This window comes from Misgurnus anguillicaudatus, chromosome 21 (genome assembly GCF_027580225.2).
Source record: "Misgurnus anguillicaudatus chromosome 21, ASM2758022v2, whole genome shotgun sequence".
NCBI classification, from domain to species: Eukaryota; Metazoa; Chordata; class Actinopteri; order Cypriniformes; family Cobitidae; genus Misgurnus; species Misgurnus anguillicaudatus.
In genome coordinates, this window is record NC_073357.2 from 61,834,462 (window position 1) to 61,860,795 (window position 26,334).

The window sequence follows — 26,334 nt, forward strand, 5'->3', positions numbered from 1 at the left end:
CAGTTCGATATCATGCGACGCCGCAGGCAGGATCTGACAGGAGGATTCGAAATTAGACTTTAAATTAGTTAATATTTAGTTTTAACCTTTTCAACCATGTTTAGTTTACAGGTTTGTAACATTGAAAGTTTTTCTTATAATATAAATGCTTTAAAATATATTTATTTATTTCAAAATATACAAAATGGCCAAAAATATATTGTTAAAAATACATTTTTGTAAACATATTTCAAAGTATATTTTTGGCCATTTTTGTATATTTTGAAATGTATTTAAAATTATATTTGATTATTATTTTTTCCCAAATGGCATAAACAAAACACAGGTTGAGTCGACTGACAGTGTTTTTGTTTTGGCACATAGGTTGACCCACCCACTTTCCTCCAATGACCATTCCTCTCTTGTCCGACTCCCACCCCATAATTGGCAGTGCAAAGCTCATGGGTTCGATTCCCATAAGGAACACAACACACATACTAGGCTACAGATACAATGTATAACTTGAATGCACTGTAAGCCACTTTGGATAACAGTGTCTGCCAAAATATAATTGTAAATGTAAAAGTATCAGGGCATTCAAATCTAGTGGGCAACTTTGGGTCAGACCCTAAAATATAATGGCCACCTGTTACAGACACAGACACGCTGTAGATTTGTGTTGGACATGTTTAGCTGTGTGCTATTTATTCCTCACAGCAGTATTACTGTTACGTTGCTCAAGGCAAAGCTTGTTTAAGTTCATTTATGGAGTTTATCACATTATAGATCTGGAGTTTCTATAGAAGTTTATAGAAGATGTGAGTACATGTTTAATTACTTTATTAGACCATCTCTGTTGATGTTTTCTCTTTGAAAGCTGTGTTTTGCTAACAGTAGTGTTGATGGATAGGCCGGAGCAGTTTCTGATCTCTGTGGAGTTTGTGCTATGCTGCCTGCAGGACTACTGTACTTTATTCATTTGTGAAGAGTTGGGAACAAGAAATTAAACAATCTTTCAAAAGTTTATTTGTTGTAAAGGTCAAATCCATTTCACAACAACTGAAAGAAGGATTCCATATAAAGCTTGTTGATGTGAATGATATGAGTATGAATCTGAATGGAGAGACAGCTAAATAAGATTTTCTTTGTCAAATATCTTTATTATTCAATTTAATGTGAATTGATCACCTGTTTGGATTTCTGTAGAGTTACTTTGTTACAAACATTTTGTTAATAACACACATCAGCTTGCCTATAACCTATAGTTTATTATTTACTTCCTGAATTTATCACTAATTAATCATCAAAATCAGATAATGATAATGTAGTAGATATTTTTAGACAAACTTCAGATTTTTTTGTGATGTGTTTTATTCAGGACAACATTTTTAATTGGTATAACAGTAATCCCATAGGCATATTTTGAAATATGTTTACAAAAATGTATTTTTCACCAATATATTTTAACCAATTATTATCCAATTATTATATATTTTGAAATATATTTTAAAGCATTTATATTCATTTTGCATTGGAAGAAAAACTTTGTATACAAATCTGCAAACATAACAGGTTTGAAAAGATTAAATATATTTTCAACTGCAAAAAAATATACTTTTACTTTAATATTTTATACATACTTATACATTTATACAAACTTATATACTTTGGCAAGGAAATACATTTTTGTAAAATAAAAAAATTATTTGTTTCCCAAAAAAATACATTTTGAAATATATGTTAAAATATGAAGGTTAAAACTAAATATATTTTTAAATAAAAAAATATTTTTAATTAAGCTTTACTTTCTACAAAATGTATTTAGCATATTTTTAAAATATATTTTTGGCCAGAAAATAAAAATATATATTTTTTGCCATATGGGATGATCACAAAAAAAGAAAACTTTATGCTTATTGTTTCTCATGACACTTTTAAGAGTTACTGTGATACTAATGAAAGAAATGAGTTTAATATGACTGTAGACAATGACAAAGACATGTTAGCATAATCACTTCCATATTATAGCATAAATCAGATCTTATTACAAACTTTACCCTTGTAGTGATATTAAGGAGATTGTGAAGACTAAAAGAATGTCTGGGTTTAGTAAGGCTGTTTTTAAAATAAATGTAAAATAACATAAACGTGAGATGAATAAAGCATTCTTACAGGGAAATAAATTAATGCAGTGATGTATAAATACAACAGCACAACACAGACAGAATAAAAGCAGAACTAAATAAACAACTTTACATTTTACTAAAAATCTTTATGCCAATTTTGTAAATGTAATATACTCTAAATCTACAAAAATGTATGTGTAGTAACCAACTTTGCAAAAGAATACCCAGGTCCCAGGATGAATGCGTCCCTATCATGATTGTATTTAAAATATTAATCAGTGATGATGTAAAGAGTTTTCTTCTCTCTTGTGCAGGGTTAAGAGATGATGGAGGACAGGGCTCCACGTGTTGCCGACTACTTTGTGGTTGCCGGTCTGACCGAAGCATCTACACCTTTAGAGAAAGAGATTGTTTTTGATGACGCTTGTCATAAAGCAGCTCAACCCAAACTACCAATCACAGATGTTGTGGTATTGATGCAATCTATAGGTGAGGATGTACCGTCAGGTTACAAGTGTATCAAGACCACACCAACGGGACTATCTGCTGATCTCAACAACGGCAGCCTGATGGCACCTGAATTTTACATTTGCTACAGAAGAGGAAGAGACAGACCACCAATCATAGACCTGGGGTAAATGTGTTTGTATATTTGTGTAAGCTGAAGATGATTTTGACATGTTTACATTAATATGACATGATGCCATTTTACTTTGAGTTTAGTGCTTGTTGTTGAAGGAGAAAATGTTGTTGAAGGAGAAAACTAAAACATTAAGGACTGGATAGGACAAAAATGCAAGATGATGTCACCAATATTTTTGGTCACAGAAGACAGACATACAGTATGCACGGTTTCAAAGATATCAGACATTAAGTAAAGGCCACAACGAATCATTTTTAATATAATGTATTTAAAATAATAGTCAATTCTGAAGACTCAGATTGGGAAAATAAAATTAATTACAGTATAAAAACTTTTTGCATGTGTTTTTTTACTTTGTACTGTATGATATTGGCTGATCTGTTGTTGTCATAGAGTTCTTTATGAATGGAAAGAGAGATTAAAGAAAGGACATCATATAATTCAGAGGACACCCTACGGCCGTCCGGCTAACCTGAGCGGCACTTCTTCTCAACCCATCTATATAACTTACCAGCGAGCAGCGGAGAGCCAAGCATCGGTCTGTGTCACGGATATCTGCATCATTTTACCCGGAAAAGGAGAAACGCCACCTCATACATTCTGTAAAATAGACAAGAACCTCAGCAGCAGCATGGTAAACATAAACCAACATGATATATTATCAACTTTCATTTCTTTTGTTGCGGTAACACAGTGTTGTCTGTTTTTATATAGTGGGGTTCAGCTGTTTATCTTTGCTACAAGAAGTCTGTGGTCTCAAACTCCATTGCTTTTAAAGCAGGTTTGTTCACTTTCATTTCACTAAACTTACATGATGCACTAAACATGAAAAAAAGTCCCCATGAAATCAAAACTGCCAATTTTTATTTTTAAGTAATATATTGCAGTGTTTATTATAAACAGTAAATCTGCGTAAGTCATTATTGTTTTTTTAAAATTCATGTTCTTCATAAATTTGAATTAAAATCTGAAAATGTACTTCTGATGACATCAGCTAGACCGCTTGGGCGGGGCATCTGTTAACTCCGCCCCCTCCAGCTGTCAGTTCCATTTTCTATATCCAATCAAAGCACAGTGGAAAACAGAAGACACGCCCACTATTTTCAGGAAATACATCACAACATGGATGTAAAGTCGATTGTGACTTCACAGGGACTTTAAAGGTGAGATAGAATGATTGAACGGGGTATTTATCCTTGTTCTGTGATGTGACATGTAGACAAAAAATTTTTTGTTTGGGTCTGTAATGCCTTACAAGCTTCCTAAAAACCTCTCTCAGATAGCTCTATTAGGGTGGGGGATTTTAAACAAGTGGTTTTGCACATATTTGGCTCCCCCTACTGGCTTAACTTGCAATCTCATTACTGATTGGCTGACTTTGCTGCCACTCAAAAAATGTAGCCAATTATTTTAAAGTGAAGGGGCAGTTAGATGCCTGTGATGTCATAAGCATCAATTTTTCAGATTGGGCTGTTTTCTGGCTGACATTTCTAAAAGAGGAATTTCTATGTGACAGAGATGTTTAGCATGTTTAGCACTTTTTGTATGTTTGTGAATGTGGGTAGACTACCATTATTCAACAAAGACAAGGTAAAAATGTTTTTTCATTCTATGTCCCCTTTAAGATATAAAATAAACAAATAAATAATCTCTGTGCAATAGATAATCTTCTATTTAGACAATCGGTTCTTGCAGCATTCATTCATTTACCAATAACCCCATCAAGTGATGGTAAACACACAGGTTTCATTGTGTTTGTGTTTAGAAATGCTCAGTCGATATCCTAAAGGAGATTATGAATCATTTCCTCTGCCTGAATCTGTTCCTATGTTCTGTATGCCGATGGGAGTCTCAGTGGAGCGCTGGTCACCGCATGTCAAATATCCGCTCCCTACATACTCCACCTTTGTATTAACTGGGGCATCAGGAGAAAAGGTGACGTCATTGATCTCAGATGCTTTTTATTACAAAATTATTCATTCTCAGATCCTGTAGTCACACATTTAAACCGAGAGATTGGGAATAAAACTTTACATTTTCATTATTGTGTTTTGTGTTCATGCAGGTGTATGGTGGAGCGTTGCAGTTTTATGAACCTCATCCAGAAGAGCGTTTAACAGAGAAACAGATAAAACAGCTCAACATGATGGAGACTAAAGTCAGAAAGATGAAATCCTCTTACAAAAATGACATCCAGTCACCTGTAACATCAGGAATCATTCACGCTAACAAATCCATCTGTGTTCTGTCTCATTGGCCTTTCTTTGATGCTTTCAAGAAGTTTCTGACCTTCCTGTACCGCTACTCCATATCCGGACCTCATGCCCTGCCCATTGAAAAGTCAGTGTGTTTTTCTCATCTGATATTTCACTGGAATGATCTGATTATAGAAAACTAAAGAAGTGAATGAGAGCTGGCATCATTTCCTCTCTGTCCCACAGACACATCTCACACTTCATGCACAAAGTTCCCTTTCCTACGTCTCAAAGACCACGCATTCTTCTGCAGGTACTGTTCGTGATCATCAGTATAGCAGTCGTATCATTATAATAACATGTGTTTGTGTTATTTTACAGCTGTCTCCTCATGACAGCGTGCTGTTCAGTCGACCCGTCCTCTGTCCATTACCACTGAGGTACAACAAACCTGAAACTCCAGCATCATCTGTTTGTGGATGACATCTGACCAAAAGACATCTTATGATTTGGACATAATTCTCTTAAGTTGCATTTTAGAGATAAAATAAGTAGCCTAATATTAAATCACTTATAGTAGTTTATGAGATGACTAATGTATGGATGTGTGTGTGTTTGTTTTAGTGGTGGTCGTTTCTTTGCTCTTCTGAAACACTTGGGCCCTGAGAATTCAGTCGCTGTGTTACTGTTCGCTCTGACAGAACAGAAGATCATGATGAACTCGACACGAGCATCCGTCCTCACCAGTGTCGCTGAAGCTCTCCTCTCTGTGAGTAATACTTTTTTTAATAATTAAAAGTCTAACTACCCCTGTTGATTATTGATCACTTAAAACTCATCTTGGACCATCATAACTATACTTTCACACACAAAGAAGCTCAGGCCGCCCGGTCAAGGACGCTTGTCAAATAGTACGGAGAAGCTTGTTGAGACGCTTTGGCGTCTGTTTTCTCTGAACTAATATTTTGGTAGGAACAAAAAAGTTTTTACATCATATGTTTCTCCGGAATCAGCCAGCGAAGATCGTCTAGGCTATATTCCGATTGGTTGCTGGCGTTTTGCTGCATCATAGTTCATTACCATAAAGTTGAGCTTCTTTTAACTTTCTGATTAATGCTCTGGACGCTTAAAATGCTCAAAATGTCACGCCGATGGATTTGAAGCTCCTTGCAACTGAGAGAAGCCAGCTTCCATTGTAAATGAATGACTTCCGGTAACTTTGAAAGCTCAAGTCTGCGGCGGTGTGAACGTAGAGTAATAGCATACTGTATGTAAATGTTTATCCGTGACAGTAATTTGAAGAGTTTCGTTGCAAAACGAGATAACCCCGTTTTTTTAATTGTTCAGAAATCTTGTTTTTTGGTTGTGCATTCCAATTGATTTCAATGCAACTGCAGTTGGTTTGTTTTGATTTAAACCTTTATAACTTTAACCCTTTAACTGGCGCAGCCCTTTTTGAGTGAGGGGATGGTGAAAATGTGATATACACCTTTAAATTAATATAACTCTGGCATTTTTTTTTTTTTTTTTTTGGTCTAGAAGCCTAATTTTGGTTTTAATTTTGGTAATTTTTTGTTTTAAAGAAGACACTTCAACGTTTTTTAGGGAAGTGTCTGGAGGTGAAAATATTCCTTTTTTTTAAAGCAGTTTAAATTTATTTGTAATAAATAAAAATGCAATATAGTATTATTTTTAATACATAAAATTGTAAAGAAACCTGAGGTTTGTGCTGGTTTGCTTTGAGGTTTGCTGCCTACTTGTGTCACAAATGAATAAATTACAGTTACTGCATTATTATTACTGCTAAAAGGTTTTGAAATATGAAAACTACATTCTTAGACCTTTCCAACAATATATATTTTGTTGTGATTGATTAACATTTACATAGAAAATATTGAAATAAACGTAGGTGTCCCGCGGGTTAAAAATACAGCTAAGTAGCACCATAAAACAAAATAATAACATCATAAAATAATAATAAACATGTTTTGACAAAAATGTTAAAAAATGGATTTATCTCGTTTTCCAACGAAACTCTTCATTTCTTCATTTGAATGTGTGCACAGTTTGACTGTTCCTTTACACCCTTCCCTCATTTAGTATATTCAGATCTGTGAATATGCAAATGAGTCCCTGCCTCTACTCAATCGCACCAACTCAGACCATAGATATAGTTGTACATAGATGCTACATTTGGCAGTTTCAGCACCAAGTCTATGCGGCATCTATACATAATATCTATGACACAAACTACTGATCCACTCTTTCATCTGTGTTGATGTGATTGTTTAAAGATCACATTAACCAATTATCCAATTTACGATTTCAATATGCAAAATCCCAAAGTAAACGATGACGTGAGTTATTGTTTCCAACGCAAATCTCTTTTCTTGGACTACAACGAACAAACAGATTATAGGCAACTTTACTTAACTTGTGGACACAACGTTTTGTTTTTTCCATACATGTTAAAATTAATAGCCGGTACTACTTGTACGATTAAAATCGCTCCGCGCCAATAAAGACCAATAAAGATTACTGTTTGGTGCCATCTTGTGACAAACACTGGACAACCACAATTAAGATTGGAAAATTTTGACATTAATTTTAACATAATAAAACATTTAAACAGTGGATAGAAGAACGAACAACGACAAGACACAGAGAGCTTACTGAGACTGAACTTGACAAAAATAGAGCATGACAGCTACGAAGCCAACACACAAAAAATACAGAATGGGCAATAACACTTCTCAAAGACTGGCTAAAACAGAAAAAATGGAGACAGACAAGTATGAAGCAGAGGATCTTAATAAGGTATTACGATCATTTTATGCATCTGTGCAAAGTTTCGCGGAAGGATAAAAATGTTCATTTAAAACAAATATGACAATAAAATGTTTCAAATTCATATTCATGTCCGTTTTTTTTTCTTATGTGGCAAGTAGCCGTGTAATAAGCGGGATAATGTAGAGGCAGCCGGTAGTTATTGGGAAATAAGCCCCTTCAGTGTGATACAAGACCCTCCGCTTCACGTCCTGATCACACTGTCGGGGCTTATTTCCCGATAACTACCGGCTGTCTCTACATTATCCCTTACATAAACTAGTCTAATCCCTGACCTGGAAACCTGGTTACCCAGACAGGGCTTATCCTAGTCCCAGACTAAAATGCAAGGTTAAGCTGCCTTAATTAAAAAACATATTGCAGTAAAATATCTTAACATATATCAGTGTCGTTGTTTTGTCTTAAGATGCACACCAGTAATGTTTTTTGCAAGGTATGTTTGTAAAAACTACTTGTATGTCCTAATATATAACTAAGGCCTAGTCCTGGATTAATCTAAACCCTGTCCAGGAAACTGCACCTTAAACACTGTGTGATAAGTATTTTCTTAATCGTTCCTGTAAGTTGTCCGTATTGTCTTTATTTCAGATGATATTCCCGTTGCATTGGCAGTGTCCGTATATCCCGCTGTGTCCTCTGCCGATGACCGGTGTTCTCAGTGCACCCTGTCCATTCATTATAGGTGTGGACTCACGATACTTTGACATCTATGAACCCCCACCTGATGTTATATGTGTGGATTTAGATGCCAACAACATCTTTCGGTGAGTTTGATGAATGATTTGATCGGAGCCGAGCTGTGATCTCACTGTATGTTAATGATCTGTGTGTGTTTAGTACGGAGGAAACACAAACTCTAACACTGAAGATTCTGCCCAAGAAAGCCAGGAAAAAACTTCTGAAAGCCCTCAAAGATCTTTATTTGGAGATAGCTGATGGTACGGTACTCGTTACATATTTTTAGAAATGCATATCCGACATGCCGATAATGTCAACTCATTTTAGTTGATACCGATATAAGTCAGCCAAAACTGAACAAAAACTTGAACTTCTTTCATTTTCAGAGTTCCAGAGGTTTTTTAAGAATAATAAAATGAAACTAAAATACTGTTTATATTGGTCGATAAAACTGTGCATCCCATCCCCAGGACACAGAGATGATGGGTTGTTAGATTTATCATCGTGGGATTTGGAGCTCAGCAGTGGACGGAGTTTACAGACAGTAGAGCTGGCCGTTCAAGAGGCGTTTCTCTGCTTCATGGCCGATATTTTAAAGGGTTATCGAAACTATTTGAGACCCATCATCAATGTCCCTTCGGAAACAACTACAGACTCCAAATCTCTGTTTGACCTACAGGGTGAGAGACGTTGTGTTTGTGATGTATCGTATTGTGTGTTTGTATTGTGTGTTTGAATATTTAATTCTTTCACAGGGTTTGTGAGAGATCAGGATTCCTCCAAACAAAAGTTTTACTCATTAATGACAAAAACTCAGATGTTCACGCAGTTTATTGAGGAACGTTCATTTGTCAGTGACAGAGATGCCAGTCTGGCTTTCTTTGATGAATGTGTTGAGAAGGTTTGTCACGGTTCATACTTCAGGTCTTCTGACTAAAACTCAATAGTGTTCAATATTTTCCTGTTTTTTTTTTTCTTAATCTGTGTGTGATTTCTTTTCTAAAAGCTTCACAGTACCGAAAAAAATATTGATGGAGCTCAGGTGAGATTGTGAAGAAAAACCCTGTATTTCTCCTCATCCTCCTCATATTGTATTTGGAGAGTGGAAGTGTCTGAGTTTGCCTAAACTCCACTTTCATTAAAAAATCCTGATAATTTACTCACCCCATGTCATCCAAGATGTGTTTGTTTTTCCTTTTTCAGTCGAGAAGAAATTAAGTTTTCTGAGTAAAACATCTCAGGATTTTTCTCCATACAGTGGACCTCAACAGTTTACAGTTTCAATGCAGCTTTAAAGAGCTCTAACGGTGCATTCATATGCGGCGTAAGCGGTAACGCTTCCCATTCACTTTTAATGGGTGATGTCATGCGTTGCCGAACTGAATTGTGGATCCGTCAGCGCTGCGTCAGTGGCAGAAATTGAACATTTCTTAACTTTTCAAGCGCCAACGCGCACGTCAGCCAATCAGATCGCCTTATGCAAATAACCTAGGCAGAGCCAGCCAATTACGTTTATGGAAGACCGGAGCATAGGTTGCGGCCACTGTGATTGGCTGTTGGCCACACTTCATTCAAGCCTTCTGTCAAGCGTTGACACTTTCGCCGCATGTGAGTGTACCATAAACGATCCCAACCGAGACATGGGGGTCTTATAGCGAAGCTGTCCTCATTTTCGCCAAAATAAATTCAAAATATGTGCTTTTGGACCACAACTTCTTGTCTTGCACTGGCCGTATGAGGCGCCAGCACGACCTTACGTATTACGTTACATATGTGAAGCGCACACTTGCAGACCATTGTAAACAATAAACTGACACAAAGACATTAATTAGTAGCATTACACATACAACAACATCTGGACGCTCCTCTTTCTCCACACTTGTAAACACCGGAGCGGTAGTTTCACATACGTCATGCTGGTGCATCACACGACTAGTGCAAGAAAATAAGTTGTGGATTAAAAGTACATATTTTTGTTTTCTGGCGAAAAAGCAGATTGTTTTACTAGACCCTCAGATGTCTCGGTTGGGATCGTTTAGAGCTCTTTGAAGCTGCATTGAAACTGTAAACTGTTGAGGTCTACTAAAGCCCAGTATATGGAGAAAAAAACTCGACTGAACAAAGAAAAACATAAACATCTTGTATGACATGGGGGTGAGTAAATTATCGGGATTTTTGTATGAAAGTGGAGTAATCCTTCAAGATCCCAAACAGCAGACAACTCCGGGCCGAATTCTGATTTCGGCGTGGACCTGGCTCGGAGTCGTCTGAGATAGAAATTCAGTTTGAGATTGCAATTCTGTAGCTTTTATTCTGTGTTGTTAGTCATCTCTGTGTTACTGACAGTGTTGGGTTAACGCATTACAAGTAACCTGCATTATGTAATAATATTACTTTTCTGAAGTAACGAGTAAAGTAACGCATTAATTTTTAAATATACACATTAATATTTGAGTTACTTTTTTTTTTAAAAGTAATGCAAGTTACTATTTAAGTTTAATTTATTTGATTTTAAAAAATTATGTACTGAATTAAACTAAACGTAGTCACATTGTTAAATGCCTGTGTGGGAACAGTTTGAGTCAGAAACTAAGATTTTTATGTTGAAATATGCAATTTCTGAATGCAAAACTTTTCAATTATAAAACACCTGCAAGGCCTGAAAGAGATCAAGCCTCAGCCAAGAAAAAGTAACGCAAAAGTAACTAAAAAGTAACACAAGCATTACTTTCCATGAAAAGTAACCAAGTAACGCAATTAGTTACTTTGTTTTTTGTCTGAGGGGCTGTCCACGCGGAGACGCGTATCACTGTATGCGTATAAATTTGTTATCGTATTGGCGTTTCATCCACACGGATCCGGCGTTTTGGGAGACTGAATCCGCTATTTTTTGAAACCGGGTCCTAAAGTGGATAAATCTGAAACCGACACCCTTGCGGTTTCGTCTGTACAGCCAATCCGTATATTTTGTGAAGCGAAAACGTCATCCCATCACGTGTCGGAAGCGTCACACGTAACAGCAACAACAACAATAACGGCGGACTACGTGAATGTGTTCATGCTACAGAAGCTACTAAAGCCTACTAGCTTTATTACAGCAAAATCTATTGCTTCTATGCAATTGTGGTGACCAACAAGCGATAATGGACAACACCATACGTTGGTTATGCGCATGCTCAAAGTCTTCTTCTCTGTGTAAAGTGTATATATGTGGCAGAATTACAGCGCCCCATACTGGTCCGGCATATATACTACACCGCTTTCAGTCGGTTTCAGGGGTTTTGTGTTTACGGATTATTTTTTTAGAGCAAGGGAAAAAAAAGATCGGATAGGGAATGCACCGGCTTCGTGTGGACATAGCCTGAATGATTGGCAAAACTCTTTAGCAGATATATACACTCACCTAAAGGATTATTAGGAACACCTGTTCAATTTCTCATTAATGCAATGGTGTAATAGTTTTGTGGATGTTTTCTTGGCACACTTTTGGCCCCTTTAGTGCCAATTTTGCATCATTTAAATGCCACGGCCGACCTGAGCATTGTTTCTGACCATGTCCATCCCTTTATGACCACCATGTACCCATCCTCTGATGGCTACTTGAAGCAGGATAATGCAACATGGCACAAAGCTCGAATCATTTCAAATTGGTTTCTTGAACATGACAATGAGTTCACTGTACTAAAATGGTCCCCACAGTCACCAGATCTCAACCCAATAGAGCATCTTTGAGATGTGGTGGAACGGGAGCTTCGTGCCCTGGATGTGCATCCCACAAATCTCCCCACATAGAATTAAGGCAGTTCTGAAGGCGAAAGGGGGTCAAACACAGTATTAGTATGGTGTTCCTAATAATCCTTTAGGTGAGTGTATATTAGTCTTTATCTACCTGCAAATGAGTAAAAACAAAACAATCTTCTTTTGACTTGCAGTAGCGAATAGCAAATGCATGGAGTTCTGCTGCTGAATTGATCAGGTTGTGATGTAAAGTACAGGTGAGGGGTTTGATTCACATCTTAACTAACATCCACCCCTTAACCAGAGTAAAACACATTAAAACACAGCCTCTTGTGCCTTACTAAAGCATCTTCATACTTAATAATAAAACAGACAAAGCATCAGAACTACACATCAGAAGTTAAATGATTTGTTTGTGTGTACAGATGGAAGGAAGCATTAGAGATGAATGCAGACTTATTGAACCGGAGAAATCTTATTCTAGTGAACACACGGTCTTCATCAGTCCACCTGAACTTCCCTCTTCATCTGATGAAGATGAACATCAGCCGTGCTACAGGTACAGCAAGCAATTCTGCATCTAAAAGACGTCAAATAACCGTCCAAACACAGTTCAGACATCTAGACCAAAACAAGTCAAAATTTGGGCTGTTGGTGAAACTTAATGGATGTTTAGCCGTAGCCCAAAAATAAATGAACTTTGACTAAATTGACTTTGCTTACATAATAGCATACCAGACATCTCAAAAGTTTTTTTTATGCAAAAAGTACATGTACCCAAAACCAAAAGTTTATTTTGGCTAGAAGTGGGTAACTCATAGCCGGACTATATCGAGTGAAATGACGGCTGGGACAAGACTTTTCGTCAATTTAAAGTTTAAGGTTTTACATTTATTTTGTTAAACATTGTAGGATGTTGTTTGTCTGTGTTTCAGTTATAATGGATTCCCTCTATTAACAAATGAATTGTTTGATGATGTGGTCGGCTTTCCAACCAGCACTAAACAGTCAGTTATTCAGCAAAACACTCCAACACGACCCGATTCAACACTCAGACGGACTAAACCGGTATATACTGCTAACATCTTCAACATATTCACAGTGATGAGATCCTCTGCATTTATCTGACAGATGCACTAAGCATCGTTTCATTTTTCAACCGTTTTTTTCCTCTAGGAAATAAAGTGGGCACAGAAGATGGCACATAAATATATCTCTGAACCTGAGCTGTGGTCCAAACGTCTGCTGTGTTGTTCATACGGCCTGTGGTTCATCTGTCTGCCAGCGTACATCAAAGTGTGTCAGTCGAAAACACAAACCCTGTGTGCTGCGTATGACCTGCTGAGAAAGATGAGAGCGAGAACACTGCAGGCACCTGATGAGGTGAAATACAACACAAATATAACCAATAAAGAGCTTCACAAGATACTAAAACATCATCAATAGCATGTAGTCAACAGTGTTAAAGACGCATGACAACAGCTTTCACAGAGACAACTGAGGTGCCACGTAACTTAATGTTGACGTGAACAAATCCCATGGCAAAATATATTTTAAAATATACAAAAAATGGCCAAAAAATATATTTGTTGAAATATATTTTGGAATATTTTTCACCAATATATTTTTGGCCATTTTTTATATTTTGAAATATATTTAGCCCTCCATATGTTTCAAACCAAAGATATATATTAACGTTGCATTGAAAGAAAACTTTATGTTACAAAACTTAAAAAACAGGTTTAAGTGAAATATATTTTCAACTACAAACTATATAATATAAAATGATAAGATTAACTTGAATTTAGCGTATATTTAAAAATATATATTTGGCCAGGAATACAGTTCTTGCCACAAGGGTTGTAAAAGGAAAAAATGTATTTGCTTGCCCTTGAAATATATTTTGAAATATATGTTGATGAAGGTTAAAACTAAATATATTTTCAAATTCAAAAATATATTTATTTAGTCTACAAATAAAAATGTATTTCTACAAAATCTATTTAGCGTATATTAATATATTATATTTAATTAATATTATTTTATAATATTTTTTGGCCAGATAATTTTTTTTGCAGTATGGGATATTTAAATACATTTACACTTATTTATAACATTTGGTTTTGTTTTAGTATAAGCAGTATTTTCACAAAATTGCCGGAATTTTTTTTTTTTTTTGTATCACGGAAAATTTCTGTAATTTATTGTGCCCGTTATTTTACGGGATTTTAACGGCGCCCCAGCTGTTGGAATTTTACTGTTTTTTTCTTTCAAAATTTTTTAACAATGATATAAAAACATATATACAGAGCCCCTAAGGGGACATGAAGCAAAAATTAAATAAAGTTTAGTTTTGCGTGCGCACGTGAAACTATTGAGTGCGCACATTTCCCGTGCACACAAAACTAAACTTTAAAAAAATTCTACACACAGTAGCGGAGTGGCCATCGGGAGAGTCGGGACATTTCCCGGTGGGCCGGTAGTGTTTTGAGGCTGCGAGGGCCGGTCTGATACATTGCAAGTTATATAGCAACCCCGTCTGGCGGCCTGATGTGCGGCCGCTTTCCCTCTGGTCAAACTGTGCAGCCTCTATTCTCAACACAGTAGGCTATAAAAGTGCTCAACCTGTTCGGCAGGTCCAACCATGTTTAGGATTTTTTTTTAAATATAGGGGGATTATTGAACGGCCCCTCTCCAAATAGCCTGTCGGCCTTTGATGTGAAAAGCCGCGTCGCCGAATGCCTGTTTATTTCAGTACGCGGTCGGATTGATCCATCAAGCAGAGACTATTTGATAGAAAGTGTGGATTAAGGATGTTTAAAATCTCTAGCCTGGTGGTCAGTACTTGAATGGATAAAATCAGCACATTTGCAAAGGTTTATCTCCATATGGCTATGTATAATAAATACAATTTAGAAGGGTAACTTTGCAGTATCACATTTTATATTTCCTACTATTAGATTTCTATTAGATTTCCATATTAATAGACGAGAGTATTCAACTTGAATATATAAATATCCTCACAACATTATTTCTCAAAACTTTGACAAAAATTATTTTCAAATGAATCTGTATTCTAGATGCACACATTATTTCGGATATGATTTGAATATTAGACGAGATAATATAACGGCAATGAACGTCTCATATGCCATTAAAAATCCACATATAAATTAACATTACAGCATAATGAAATTAATAAAAAGACAAGGAAGCAGGATTGGCATGTAAATTGTATTATTATTAGCAGGAAAAAAGCAATATTACTGAAATAATCTCTGAGGTAATGCGCCAAACATGTTAAAATAAATAAGCAATAACCGTGGAAAAAACATTATTATCTCTCAAAACTTTATATGACAAAAATTATATTTAAAGGAAATATTCTTACAGTTATTCAAAGATGCACAAATTATTCCATACTACTCCCGTTTATGAGCACATTCATCTCTGGTCTCGCTCTGTTATTTAATAGCTGATTGAGGTGCGCATCTCCGTCTTTCAACCAGGTATCATTTTGTATAGTTACTCATTTAGGAAAATTAGCCATGATTTAATGATTTTATTATTATGAAAATGTTTTTTTTTTTTTGGGCAAATTGATAACGATTTGTATTACCCTAGTTTTACTACAAATAGGCTACGAGACATTTTTTTTTCCACGGAGGGCCGGTGGTATATGAAATTTCCCGGTAGATTTTTTGGTCCCACTCCGCCCCTGTCTACACATGAAGGTTTCGAGTGAGCACATGAAACTAAACTTTTGATTTTTTTTACTCCAATGTCACCTTAGGGGCTCGGTACATGTAAGAGTATGTTGTGTTTTGTAGGTGTGTTATCGTATCTTAATGAAGTTGTGTGGTGAATACGGTCAGCCTGTTCTGGCTGTCAGAGTTTTGTCTCAGATGAGAAAAGCTGGACTTCATCCAAATGCCATCACTTATGGATATTATAACAAGGTATGTTGACATTTTGTGCCGTCATGTTTCTACAGTAGCCCAAACTGCTCTACAGATGTGTTTTGTTGTCACTATGTTGTCAAAACGATGACGTGTTTGTCCTGTGTTGGCTACCGTAGCTTCTCTATGCATTTTGAAACGGAGGGGTGAGATTTGGACTGAGCCGTTGATTGCAATTCGCAATCTTACAACTAGAAGCCGCTAAAAATCTACACAGTGCACATTTAATTCAGAGTTTGTAATGTTCATCTAGCAGTTAATTGATGTGGTTCATGTTAAGATCTTTGTGGGAAATCCACATGGCCATCACAAATGCTCATTTTGTCATAAACACCTCCTCATACTTTAATCCTGCTTAAAAACCAGTTGTGATGTATGCTGAACACCTGTGTGTGTGTATATACAGTACTGTAGATGTGTTTGTGTGTTTTATAGGCTGTGTTGGAGAGCGTCTGGCCGTCCAGCACGAGAGGAGGATTTTTCCTTTGGTCTAAACTCAGAAATGTTCTTCTGGCCGTTGCTCAGTTTAAAAGCGGCCTGAAGAAACAAAAGCACTTTATAACCCACACCTCTTTATCAGGTAGAGTACAGATGACAGACAGACAAATGTGATTATTATTATTATTGAGTAAAACTAAATATTCAAAAACAAATGTACAGGAACACGACTTAATTTCATCTCTCAGGAATTTGTCTTGACAGCTGGGCTTTTACTGTATCACTTTTGTCAAAATCATTTGGAGAGATTATTGTTTCTTACATGCTGTAATTCTTAAAATGTATTATCATATGTGGGATGTGGGAATTTTGACACATAATAATTTGATTGTGTGATCTCTCTCACCATGGCTGGTATTTCTGCAAGCTGTCTGCACTGCAAAACATGACTTTCTTAATTCTTACTTAGTATTTTGGTCGTGTTTTTAATATCTAAACTTCTAAAAATATCTCAAAAATTCTTAAAGTAGTCTACCCTAAAATTGGGGCCCATTGACTTTTCAAAGTACACTGTAAAAATGTCTTTGCTGCTATTTGTTGAATCAGCTCTAGACTAGACTAGACACGACTAGAGATGAGTTGTTACAACTACAGATAGGTTGTTATAACTTATAGGGGCAGTTTCCCGGACAGGGATTAGATTAGTCCTAGACTAAAATAAATGTAAGAGCTGTCCAAACTGAAAAGAACTTGCACTGACATATCTTAAAATAAATCAATGACCTTCGTTTTGCTTTAAAATGCACACAAGTATCGTTTTTAGTAAGGCGTGTTTTTTAAAACTAGTAATATTTCTTAATCTTTTTGCTCATTAAGGAAATACGTCTTAAGAATTTTTTGATATTTGTACTAAAAAAAGAAAAAATACTAAGAAAGGCATTTTTTGCAGTGTGTCCTTTATTTATGAATGCTGGGAATTCTTTTCTCTTTCTGATGGTCATGCATTTCTCATCATAGAGACGGTCAGTGATCGCACAAAACCCATTTCTGCATCGCCAAGTCTTTTCCCAGGTATGAATAAATTATACCTAGATGTACTAAAAAAGTCATATTTTGTAATAAATAAATGCACTAAAAAAAATTATTCATTCAATTTACTTAATTTTTTTAAGGTAAGTGGTCGCAATCAATTTATTTAAGCTACATTTAAACCAAAAAATTTGAAAAAAAAACTAAATGTAGCTTAAATAAATTGATTGCAACCACTTACCTTAAAAAAATTAAGTGAATTGAATGAATAATTTTTTCAGTGTGTGTAAATGTTATAAACAACAAATAAACTCATTAAAAAGTATATTTCTACTTCAGTAGTACCTAAGTGCACTTAAAAAAGTATACTTCAATACCCGCAGATTTTTTTGTGTATTAAAATAAATACTGTCTGAAAATAGCACAGTTGAATACATTTAGCTTTGTTAAAGGATTACTCCACTTTCTTTTTTTTTTTTGATAATTTACTCACCCCCATGTCATCCAAAATGTTTATGTTTTTTTTTGTTCAGTCGAAAATAAGTTTTTTGAGGTAAACATTCCAGGATTTTTCAACAGTTTACAGTTTCAATGCAGCTTCAAAGGACTTTAAACGATACCAACCGAGCCGTAAGGGTCTTATCTAATGAAAAGATTGTCATTTTTTACAAAAAAAAATGAAAATACAAAATAAGCACTTTTAACTCTTTCACCGCCAGCGTTTTTTAAAAAAGTTGCCAGCCAGCGCCAGCGTTTTTCATGATTTTCACCAAAGTTTAATGCCTTCCAGAAAATGTTCTTCTTTAAATATATAAACATACCTTCAGTGGTTCTTTTGTAATCAGCTTTTGAATATGGGTAGGTTTCTGCAAAAACACCACATTTTGAGCAAAAAGCAGAGATAATTCCATTTTCATAGAGATCCCATTCAGAGCGATCTTTAAATCAGACACAGACATGCAGCAGCTTGCCTTTTAAAAAGTTGCCACCTAGTGGATAATAGCGGTATTGCGGAAAGACGGAAAATCTCGTCATTGGCGGGGAAGCGTTTTCTCTTAATTGACGAGATATCTCGTCAATGGCGGTGAAAGAGTTAAACCACAATTTCTCATCTTGCACTACTAATTTGACGCACCAGCGTGACCTTACGTATTACGTAATCACGTTGAAAGGTCACGTGTTACATCTGTGAAACGCACATTTGCGGAGCATTTTAAACAATAAACTGACACAAAGACATTAATTAGTATCATTCCAATAACAACGTCTGAACGCTCCTCTTTCTCCACACTTGTAAACACTGGAGCGGTAGTTTCATATACATCATGCGTGACCTTTCCACGCGAAAGCGTAACACGCAAGGTCACGCTGGCACACCACACCGCCAGTGCAAGACGAGAAGCTGCGGTGTAAAGGTGCACATTTTAAATTTTTTGCCGAAAATGAAAATGGTTTCACTAGATAAGGCTCTTATGTCTCGGTTGGGATCATTTAAAGTCCTTTGAAGCTGCAATGAAACTGTAAACTGTTGAGCTCCACTAAAGTCCACTATATGGATAAAAATCCTGGAATGTTTTCTTCAAAAAACTTAATGTCTTATCAACTGAACAAAGAAAAACATAAACATCTTGGATGACATGGGGGTTGAGTAAATTATCAGAATATTTTTTATAAAAATTGAGTAATCTTTTAAGTTTATCTCAAACTTTTTTGTATATTAAGTACAAAATTAATGTATAAAAATAGTACATTTATGGCGCTTTTCTATTGCATAGTACCTCACGGTTTGGTTTAGTTTGGGTCGGGTCAGCTTACTTTTGGGAGCTTTTCCATTGGGTGCAGTACGTAGTACCCGATACTTTTTTTCGAACCACCTCGGTTGGGGTTCCAAGCGACGCGAACTGATACCAAACGTGACGCGAAAACACTGTTGATCACTGATTGGTCTGAGAGAATCGTCACGTCATCACTATAATGTAAAAGATTAGCTTTACCTGTGCTAGGCTGGCTTGCGCTGTCTCGATTGAGCAAACATGTTGTCATCTGTGCTCTGCTATAAGTTCCCAAACTCCCTTTTAGCGAAGACAAACATCCACAGGTTGAGAATCAGTAACACCAAACCATTTTTTTCCAAACTTGCAGTTTGTGGCGGAACATTCGCGACTAGCACGTCAGCATTGCTTAAATGCAACTTCAATGAGGCTCAGCTGAGCGCCGTCGACTGACGCCGCGGTGTTTGAAATGAAACTGTCACGCGAGACAGCGATAATGTTAGTGATAAACGCGATGTGAAAACATCTATTTGTGGTGGCCAATTTTAATATTGTGGCGAACTGAGAAATAAATAAATGTACTGGAATGTACAAGGACGCTCTCACTTGTATGATGTCACAGCAGTATGCAGCGCAAATATAACGACACACCTATAATTCCTCCCACTGTGAAGTGATACCAAACTCAATGGAAAAGGTAACCACGCCAAAGTAAGGTGAGCTGACACGACCCGGACTGGACTAAACCGTGGGGTACTATGCAATGGAAAAGCGCCATTAGTAAGTGTACTTAAATAAAGTGCACTTTTTAACCTGAGAATCCACACTGTAAGTGTGAAACATTTTCCTCCACAAATGAGATGTATTTGTGCTTTTAAAAGTATAGGATTAACTCTCTGTAGTTTTATATTCTCTGACAGTAAATCGGGATGCAGGATTGCTTTTCTCCTCATCATTAGAAGACATCGGTGTGATAAACAGCAGCTTTCATCGATGCCATCACAGATCTGACAAACCACTGGATGATCTGATGTTCAGACCTGATGACAACACTCATTATTCACCTGAGCTGGTATCAAAATCAAAACACAACAAGATTAACTATCAGAATAACGGTTCTGCCCAAGACATCAAGACGCATGAACGTTTCTCATCCAGGAACTCGAGATATCCTGACACGATACCCATCTTTGCCTTTGAAGATCTTGACTTAGAGACAGAGAGCAGAATAGATGAAGATGTACAGAAGATGTGGAGGGACAGCGATAGAGCCGATACCCGACGTGCTTCGAAACGAATAGGAGTTGAAACTGGTTGTGATCCTCTTTCCCTGCTGGCTTCAGAGGTCAAGGAGGACGAAGCTTTGGTTCACGACACCATCTGCGGTCCATCTGTCAGTCGACACCTGGCAGAAGAGATCGAGACATACATGAAGTACTCCTCTAGTCCACGGAGGAGCCGAGCATTGAACATTGACCTCAGTGTCTCTTCAGACCACAGCTCGCTCGGATCCTGTACTGAACTCAACTCCAATGATTCACCTCAACGCTTCAGTTCACATCTGACCTCTGCTTCTCCAAACTCATCTTTGGGACCAGATTCTCTCCTCCCTCCATCACTGGATGTTCTCAGGAGCAGTGTTATGTCTGCAGGACGAGGAGTGGCTCAGAAAGCTACTCGCTGGTATTCACAGTTTGCCTCTTCGCCCAAAGTAAGTTACGCTGTGTACGGTGATTGTCTATAAAAGAGTCATTCATTACGGTACCTTCACACAGGGCATCAGCATTAGCACTTGACAGAGAGAGTGTTTAAAGCGAGGCCAACAGCCAATCACAATCATAAACGTAATTGGCTGGCTCCTCACTAGGGCTGTTTCTCAATATGCGTTCTTGTCTGTACTTGTGTTCTTGTGGACTTGTAAAACGTCATCAGTCGCGGCTCAAGTACTGTTCCAAATCAAAGTTTGCATCAAGCCAAGTTCACATAACATCCCCGGATGTGTTCCTGATCCGCCCATTTTATCGAGGATGCATCAGGAGGTGACTTGTGTGGACTTCTGACAGCCAAGTTTCCCAGAATGCATTTCGCGTCAACGGCAATGAATTAGAAATGTTCGAAATATTACTCTTTCTGTGTCATAAAATGTAGTTTTAAATCAGGGCTGCACGTATTGGTTAGACTGAATGATGACCTCAAGTACTCTGCTGTTCCATTTGCAATATAACCGGACTTGCGTCCTCCCATCCTCAGAAGTTCGTTCTTCCGAGTCTGAACTTGCAAGTCCGAATTTGGCGTACTTGGTATTGAGAAATGGCTTAGTTTATTTGTATAAGGCAATCTGATTGGCTGACGCACACGTTGGCACTTGAAAAGTTCAGAAATTCTTAACTTCTTCCGCAAGCAAAAGTTCATTATGTAGACCAGGCATGGGCAACTTCGGTCCTGGAGGGCCGGTGTCCTGCAGAGTTTAGCTCCAACTTGTCTCAGCACACCTGCCTAAAAGTTTCTAGTATGCCTAGTAAGACCTTAATTGGCTGTTTCAGGTGTGTTTAATTATGGTTGGAGCTAAACTCTGCAGGACACCGGCCCTCCAGGAGCAAAGTTGCCCATCCCTGATGTAGACAATCATTATCAAAAGACTAGACCCTATGTAAAGACCATTATATCGTTCATATTGCGCAAGCTGAATTGAACAAATCAAACCAAATCTATATTTTTTCATTGTGTCTAGGACAGTCATTCAGACAAACTGAGTGAGTTTTCATCTGAAGAAGAAACCGATGGTGCTCTTCATGAGGAAGACATGTTTTTACTCAACGAAAGAGACCGTCTGACATCAGCATCAGATAGCCGTGTGACTGACAGATTGGAGAACTTCAACAGCACCATCAATTCAACATCACAACGTGAACACTCATGTACGCTGATAAAACTAAAATATGATGAAATTATGATATATATTTGACCGATTGCTTTTTCATCAGGTTGTATTTTTACACGACGGGATTGGACCATTGCAGATCATTCTGATAACAGAGACAGCGTGCAGAACATTGCTGTGGAGGTGGGCTGTGATTAACCCTTTATAAACTCAATCTGTAATGTAAATAAAAGTCATGCTGCTTTCTCATGCTGGCCAAATCCTAAAGATTTCAACCTTAATCTAAAACTGATATTTACTGTACCTGGCTAATATATCCAAAATCTATGTTTAAAAATATTATATTACTGTATTATGTTTTTAATCTGAATCGTGTCGTGTGTGCGTCAGGTTCTGATAGCGAGCTGTTCACGCTGTAAGACCTGTGACTGTCTCGTGTACGATGAAGAGATCATGGCCGGCTGGACAGCAGATGACTCGAATCTCAACACTACATGTCCATTCTGTGGACACCCTTTCCTTCCTTTCCTCAATATAGAGATCAGAGACCTCCGTCAGCCAGGAAGGTCCTCAAACAACATTATTCTTTACTGTACATCACATTTACTGCCCTACCATTTATCATGTTCTCAATAAGGTTCCTTATCAACTTTAGTCATTTACAAACCTCATACATACAGTAAGATCTTTATCATAATCTATTTCAAGATTTGTTCTTCTGGTGAATCTTCTCACAGGTTGTTCTTAAAAAGCAGTCCAACAGAGAAGATGCTGGAAGCCTCTACAGAAACATCATCATCATCATCAGGTCTTTATGACAGATACAGGTGATCATATATACTGAAGCTAGGAAACTTCTGAATGTAGAGCTGCTTGTGAGATTATTTATATATAAACACACTTACAGTATATCTGATTTTACCTGCTCTCAGTAGATTAGTAGTTTGGTGAGTTGTGTTGCTTGAAGCTCAACTAAGGCTTTATTTAAAACATGAAGCCGGATCTTCAAGATATATGTGTTCATTTTACTGTTACTCTTCACTGAAGCTCCAGCTCACAGAGATTAGATGGGGAGATTCCTTCAAACCTCAGACAGAGGAACTCAGAGGACTCACGGACAGACAACAGCAGAACCTTTGGACCTTTAGAGGAATCAATGAGATCTGATGTTTCTACTACATCAAACTACCTCAGAGTCACTACAGTAAAACACACACTGTATACACAGACACACACACACAATTACTCTAAGATTCATATGATCATCTTTAGTCTTTGATCATCTGTCCATAGTGCAAACAAATACAAGTAGAGAAATATTTGTCATACTGTTTGAATTTAAGAAGATAGGACATCTTTGTTGATTCAAGAAGCGTTCTAGGCACAGCTTTTATATCTCAGTGTGTTCTTGACCTTAAAGAATGTGTAGATGATGTAGTCTGTTTTCTTCAGGATCCTCTGAGTTTATCGTGGCGTCTTCATCATCCAGAGCCTGTGACAGTACCATATCTGAGCCCACTGGTACTGTGGAAAGAACTGGAGACTTTAATAGAAAACGAGGGCAGTGAAATCATCCGTCGCTCTACTGTTGTGGATCATCATCCCATCATCTTCTGGAACCTCATCTGCTACTTCACAAGACTTAGTTTACCAAGCAATCTGCCAGGTCTCATTCTGACATCGGAGCACTGCAACAGAGGATCACCTGTACTAACACACCCATTTGATATCCATTCACTCACAACCCAATTCATAAATCCATCGATCCAACCAACCACTCATCCATCCACCAATCCTTCCATCCATCAATTAATTCAACAATTCATTCATCCATCCAACCTTTTATCCAACCAACCAAGCATCCACTAATCTATCCACCAATCCTTCCATCCACCCATCCAATCATCCATCCATCCAGCAGTCATTCCATCCATCCATTTATTCAACCATCCAATTATATATTCATCCAACTGTCCACCCCACCCACACACTCATTCATCCTCCTACCATCCATCCTTTTATCCATCCATCCAACTATCCATCCACCAGTCCTTCCATCCATCAATTTATTCAACCATTCATTCATTCATCCATCCTTCTGTACTTCCACCTACCCATCCAACCAACCAACCATCCACTCACTCATCCATCCACCCACCAGTTCTTCTATTCATTCACTCATCCAAACAACCATCCATACATTTAACCATCCATTCTTCCAACTATCCATCCACCCACACACACACTCATCCACCTACCCATCCATCCATCCATCCATTTATTTATTCATCCACCCACCCAACCAACCAAGCATCCACTCATCTATCCACCAATCCTTCCATCCACCCATTTAACCATCCATCCATACACTTATACACCTATTTGTCCACACACTCATCCACCCATCCAACCATCTATCCACCCACCTATCCATCCACCAGTCCTTCCTTTCATCCATTCACTCATCCATCCAACCAATCACTCATCAATTCATCCATTCACTCACACACTCATCCACCTCCCCATCCATCCACTAATCCATACATCCATTCTTCCACCCACTCATCTACCCACCCACCCATCCATCCATATGTATTAAAATAATTTCATGAAGCTTTATGTTTTCTCATAGATTCCTCGTGAGTGGATGTCTGAGGACAGTAAACATGTTCAGGTTCAGCTGCTGTGGGACAATATTAAACTGCACAGAGATCAGGTTCAACCTCTGTATGTTCTCTGGAATACACACAGTAAGTAGATAAGTGAGTCTCTCTAAACTCACAGTACAATTACACTGCGTTTCATAGGATGACATAACTTGTTTAAAACTCCTACTAGTGCTGGCACCTACTTTAGGATTAACTCCTGAAGTTTTCACCTGCATTGTTACTCTAAGCACCTACATAAAACACCATCCATGACTTACTGATGTGTGAGAATCTAAATGATCTGCACCTGTAGGTCTCGGGTATGGGGTAACTCGGGGTTTGAATAAACAGGACATCATGTTTGGCGAAGATCTACTGCAGAACATCATTGAATGCATTGAGAAGAATGATGTTTATACAGCGCTGTGTCAAGTGTTGAAACAATCGGCCAGACCTAACAGAGAGAGGTACAGTAACATACAGTATACTTAATACTGTAACCGTACACACAACACAAACATTATTCCTCTCTCCTGACAGAGGTTTATACAGAGAGCTTCTCTTTCTCTCTCGAGTTGCTCTTGGTGAAGGTAACATTGATGTTGGTGAGTTTGTGGTCAGTTTTATTTGTGAAATGAATCCTGGTTAAATATAAGCTCTGTATTTCAGCTCCACATTTATTTCTTCATCCTCAGATGCATTTGATCGAGAATACAAATCAGCATACGATCGACTGAATCCAGAACAGATCAGATCGACTCATCATTGTGATCGACCGCCCAGCAGCGCAGTCACAGAGTGCAGAAGGATTTTTGGAGATTCGTACCTGCGTCTATAAACCTGCATTCCTCTGTTTGTCTTTTATCAAACTACCTGAATGTCCTGCAATATAACAAACAATCTCACAGCATTTGTTGACAAGCGGGTGAATTTGTTCTTGTCAGTTTTGCAGTAAATTACAATCTAACACAACAGCAGATGAGCAAAAGTCTGATCAATAAACTTAACCATTAGATTTTTTACTTTATGCTGACAATCGTAAACTTTAAAGTTGCAATTACGTTAATTGTTGACTATTGTATGCAGTGAACAAAATATTTTTTCATTTGTTTACAATCCTTTGAATCTTTTTCAGAAGTTGAGAATGAGGCTGAAGTGTTTTAGCATTATTAATAAAGCACAAAGTGAAACCAGACAGCAGATGACTTCGGGCCAGATCCGTGCCAAAGTCAGCAGCTCCAGTGAAGATCTGGCCCGCAATCGTCTGCTGTTTGGTATTGTATAAAGATACACCGAATGTACAAATTTGTAGTTGAAATGAAAAGATTTGAATGAATATAATTGTATGTGTGTATAATGATGTTTTATAATGGATTACTTGTGTAGTTATAAAAGTAACTG

General features: G+C 37.3%; 1 protein-coding gene across 4 annotated transcripts; it reads left to right on the forward strand.

The window, feature by feature from the left end:
• Positions 1-2: 2 nt before the first annotated feature.
• On the forward strand, positions 3-25,850 carry LOC129453431 (C-myc promoter-binding protein-like). Of its 4 annotated transcripts, none has more exons than XM_055217677.2 (32): positions 3-111; positions 364-797; positions 2,420-2,739; positions 3,142-3,382; positions 3,463-3,529; positions 4,514-4,683; positions 4,814-5,088; positions 5,190-5,256; positions 5,325-5,383; positions 5,568-5,712; positions 8,379-8,554; positions 8,628-8,728; positions 8,939-9,148; positions 9,224-9,369; positions 9,475-9,510; positions 12,632-12,765; positions 13,142-13,274; positions 13,383-13,589; positions 16,037-16,165; positions 16,601-16,745; positions 17,621-17,674; positions 20,325-21,115; positions 22,136-22,322; positions 22,389-22,468; positions 22,676-22,851; positions 23,023-23,112; positions 23,333-23,489; positions 23,738-23,992; positions 24,918-25,035; positions 25,247-25,400; positions 25,474-25,538; positions 25,629-25,850. In XM_055217677.2, the coding sequence occupies exons 3-32, from the start codon at positions 2,429-2,431 to the stop codon at positions 25,769-25,771; spliced, it is 5,022 nt and encodes a 1,673-aa protein (XP_055073652.2). In that variant the 5' UTR covers positions 3-111; positions 364-797; positions 2,420-2,428; the 3' UTR covers positions 25,772-25,850. The 4 variants fall into 4 exon arrangements, with proteins under 4 accessions (XP_055073652.2, XP_073715692.1, XP_073715693.1 ...); XM_073859591.1 differs by having other exon boundaries at positions 22,136-22,310; XM_073859592.1 differs by lacking the exons at positions 3-111; positions 364-797 and adding an exon at positions 2,829-2,947 and having other exon boundaries at positions 2,603-2,739.
• Positions 25,851-26,334: the final 484 nt, after the last annotated feature.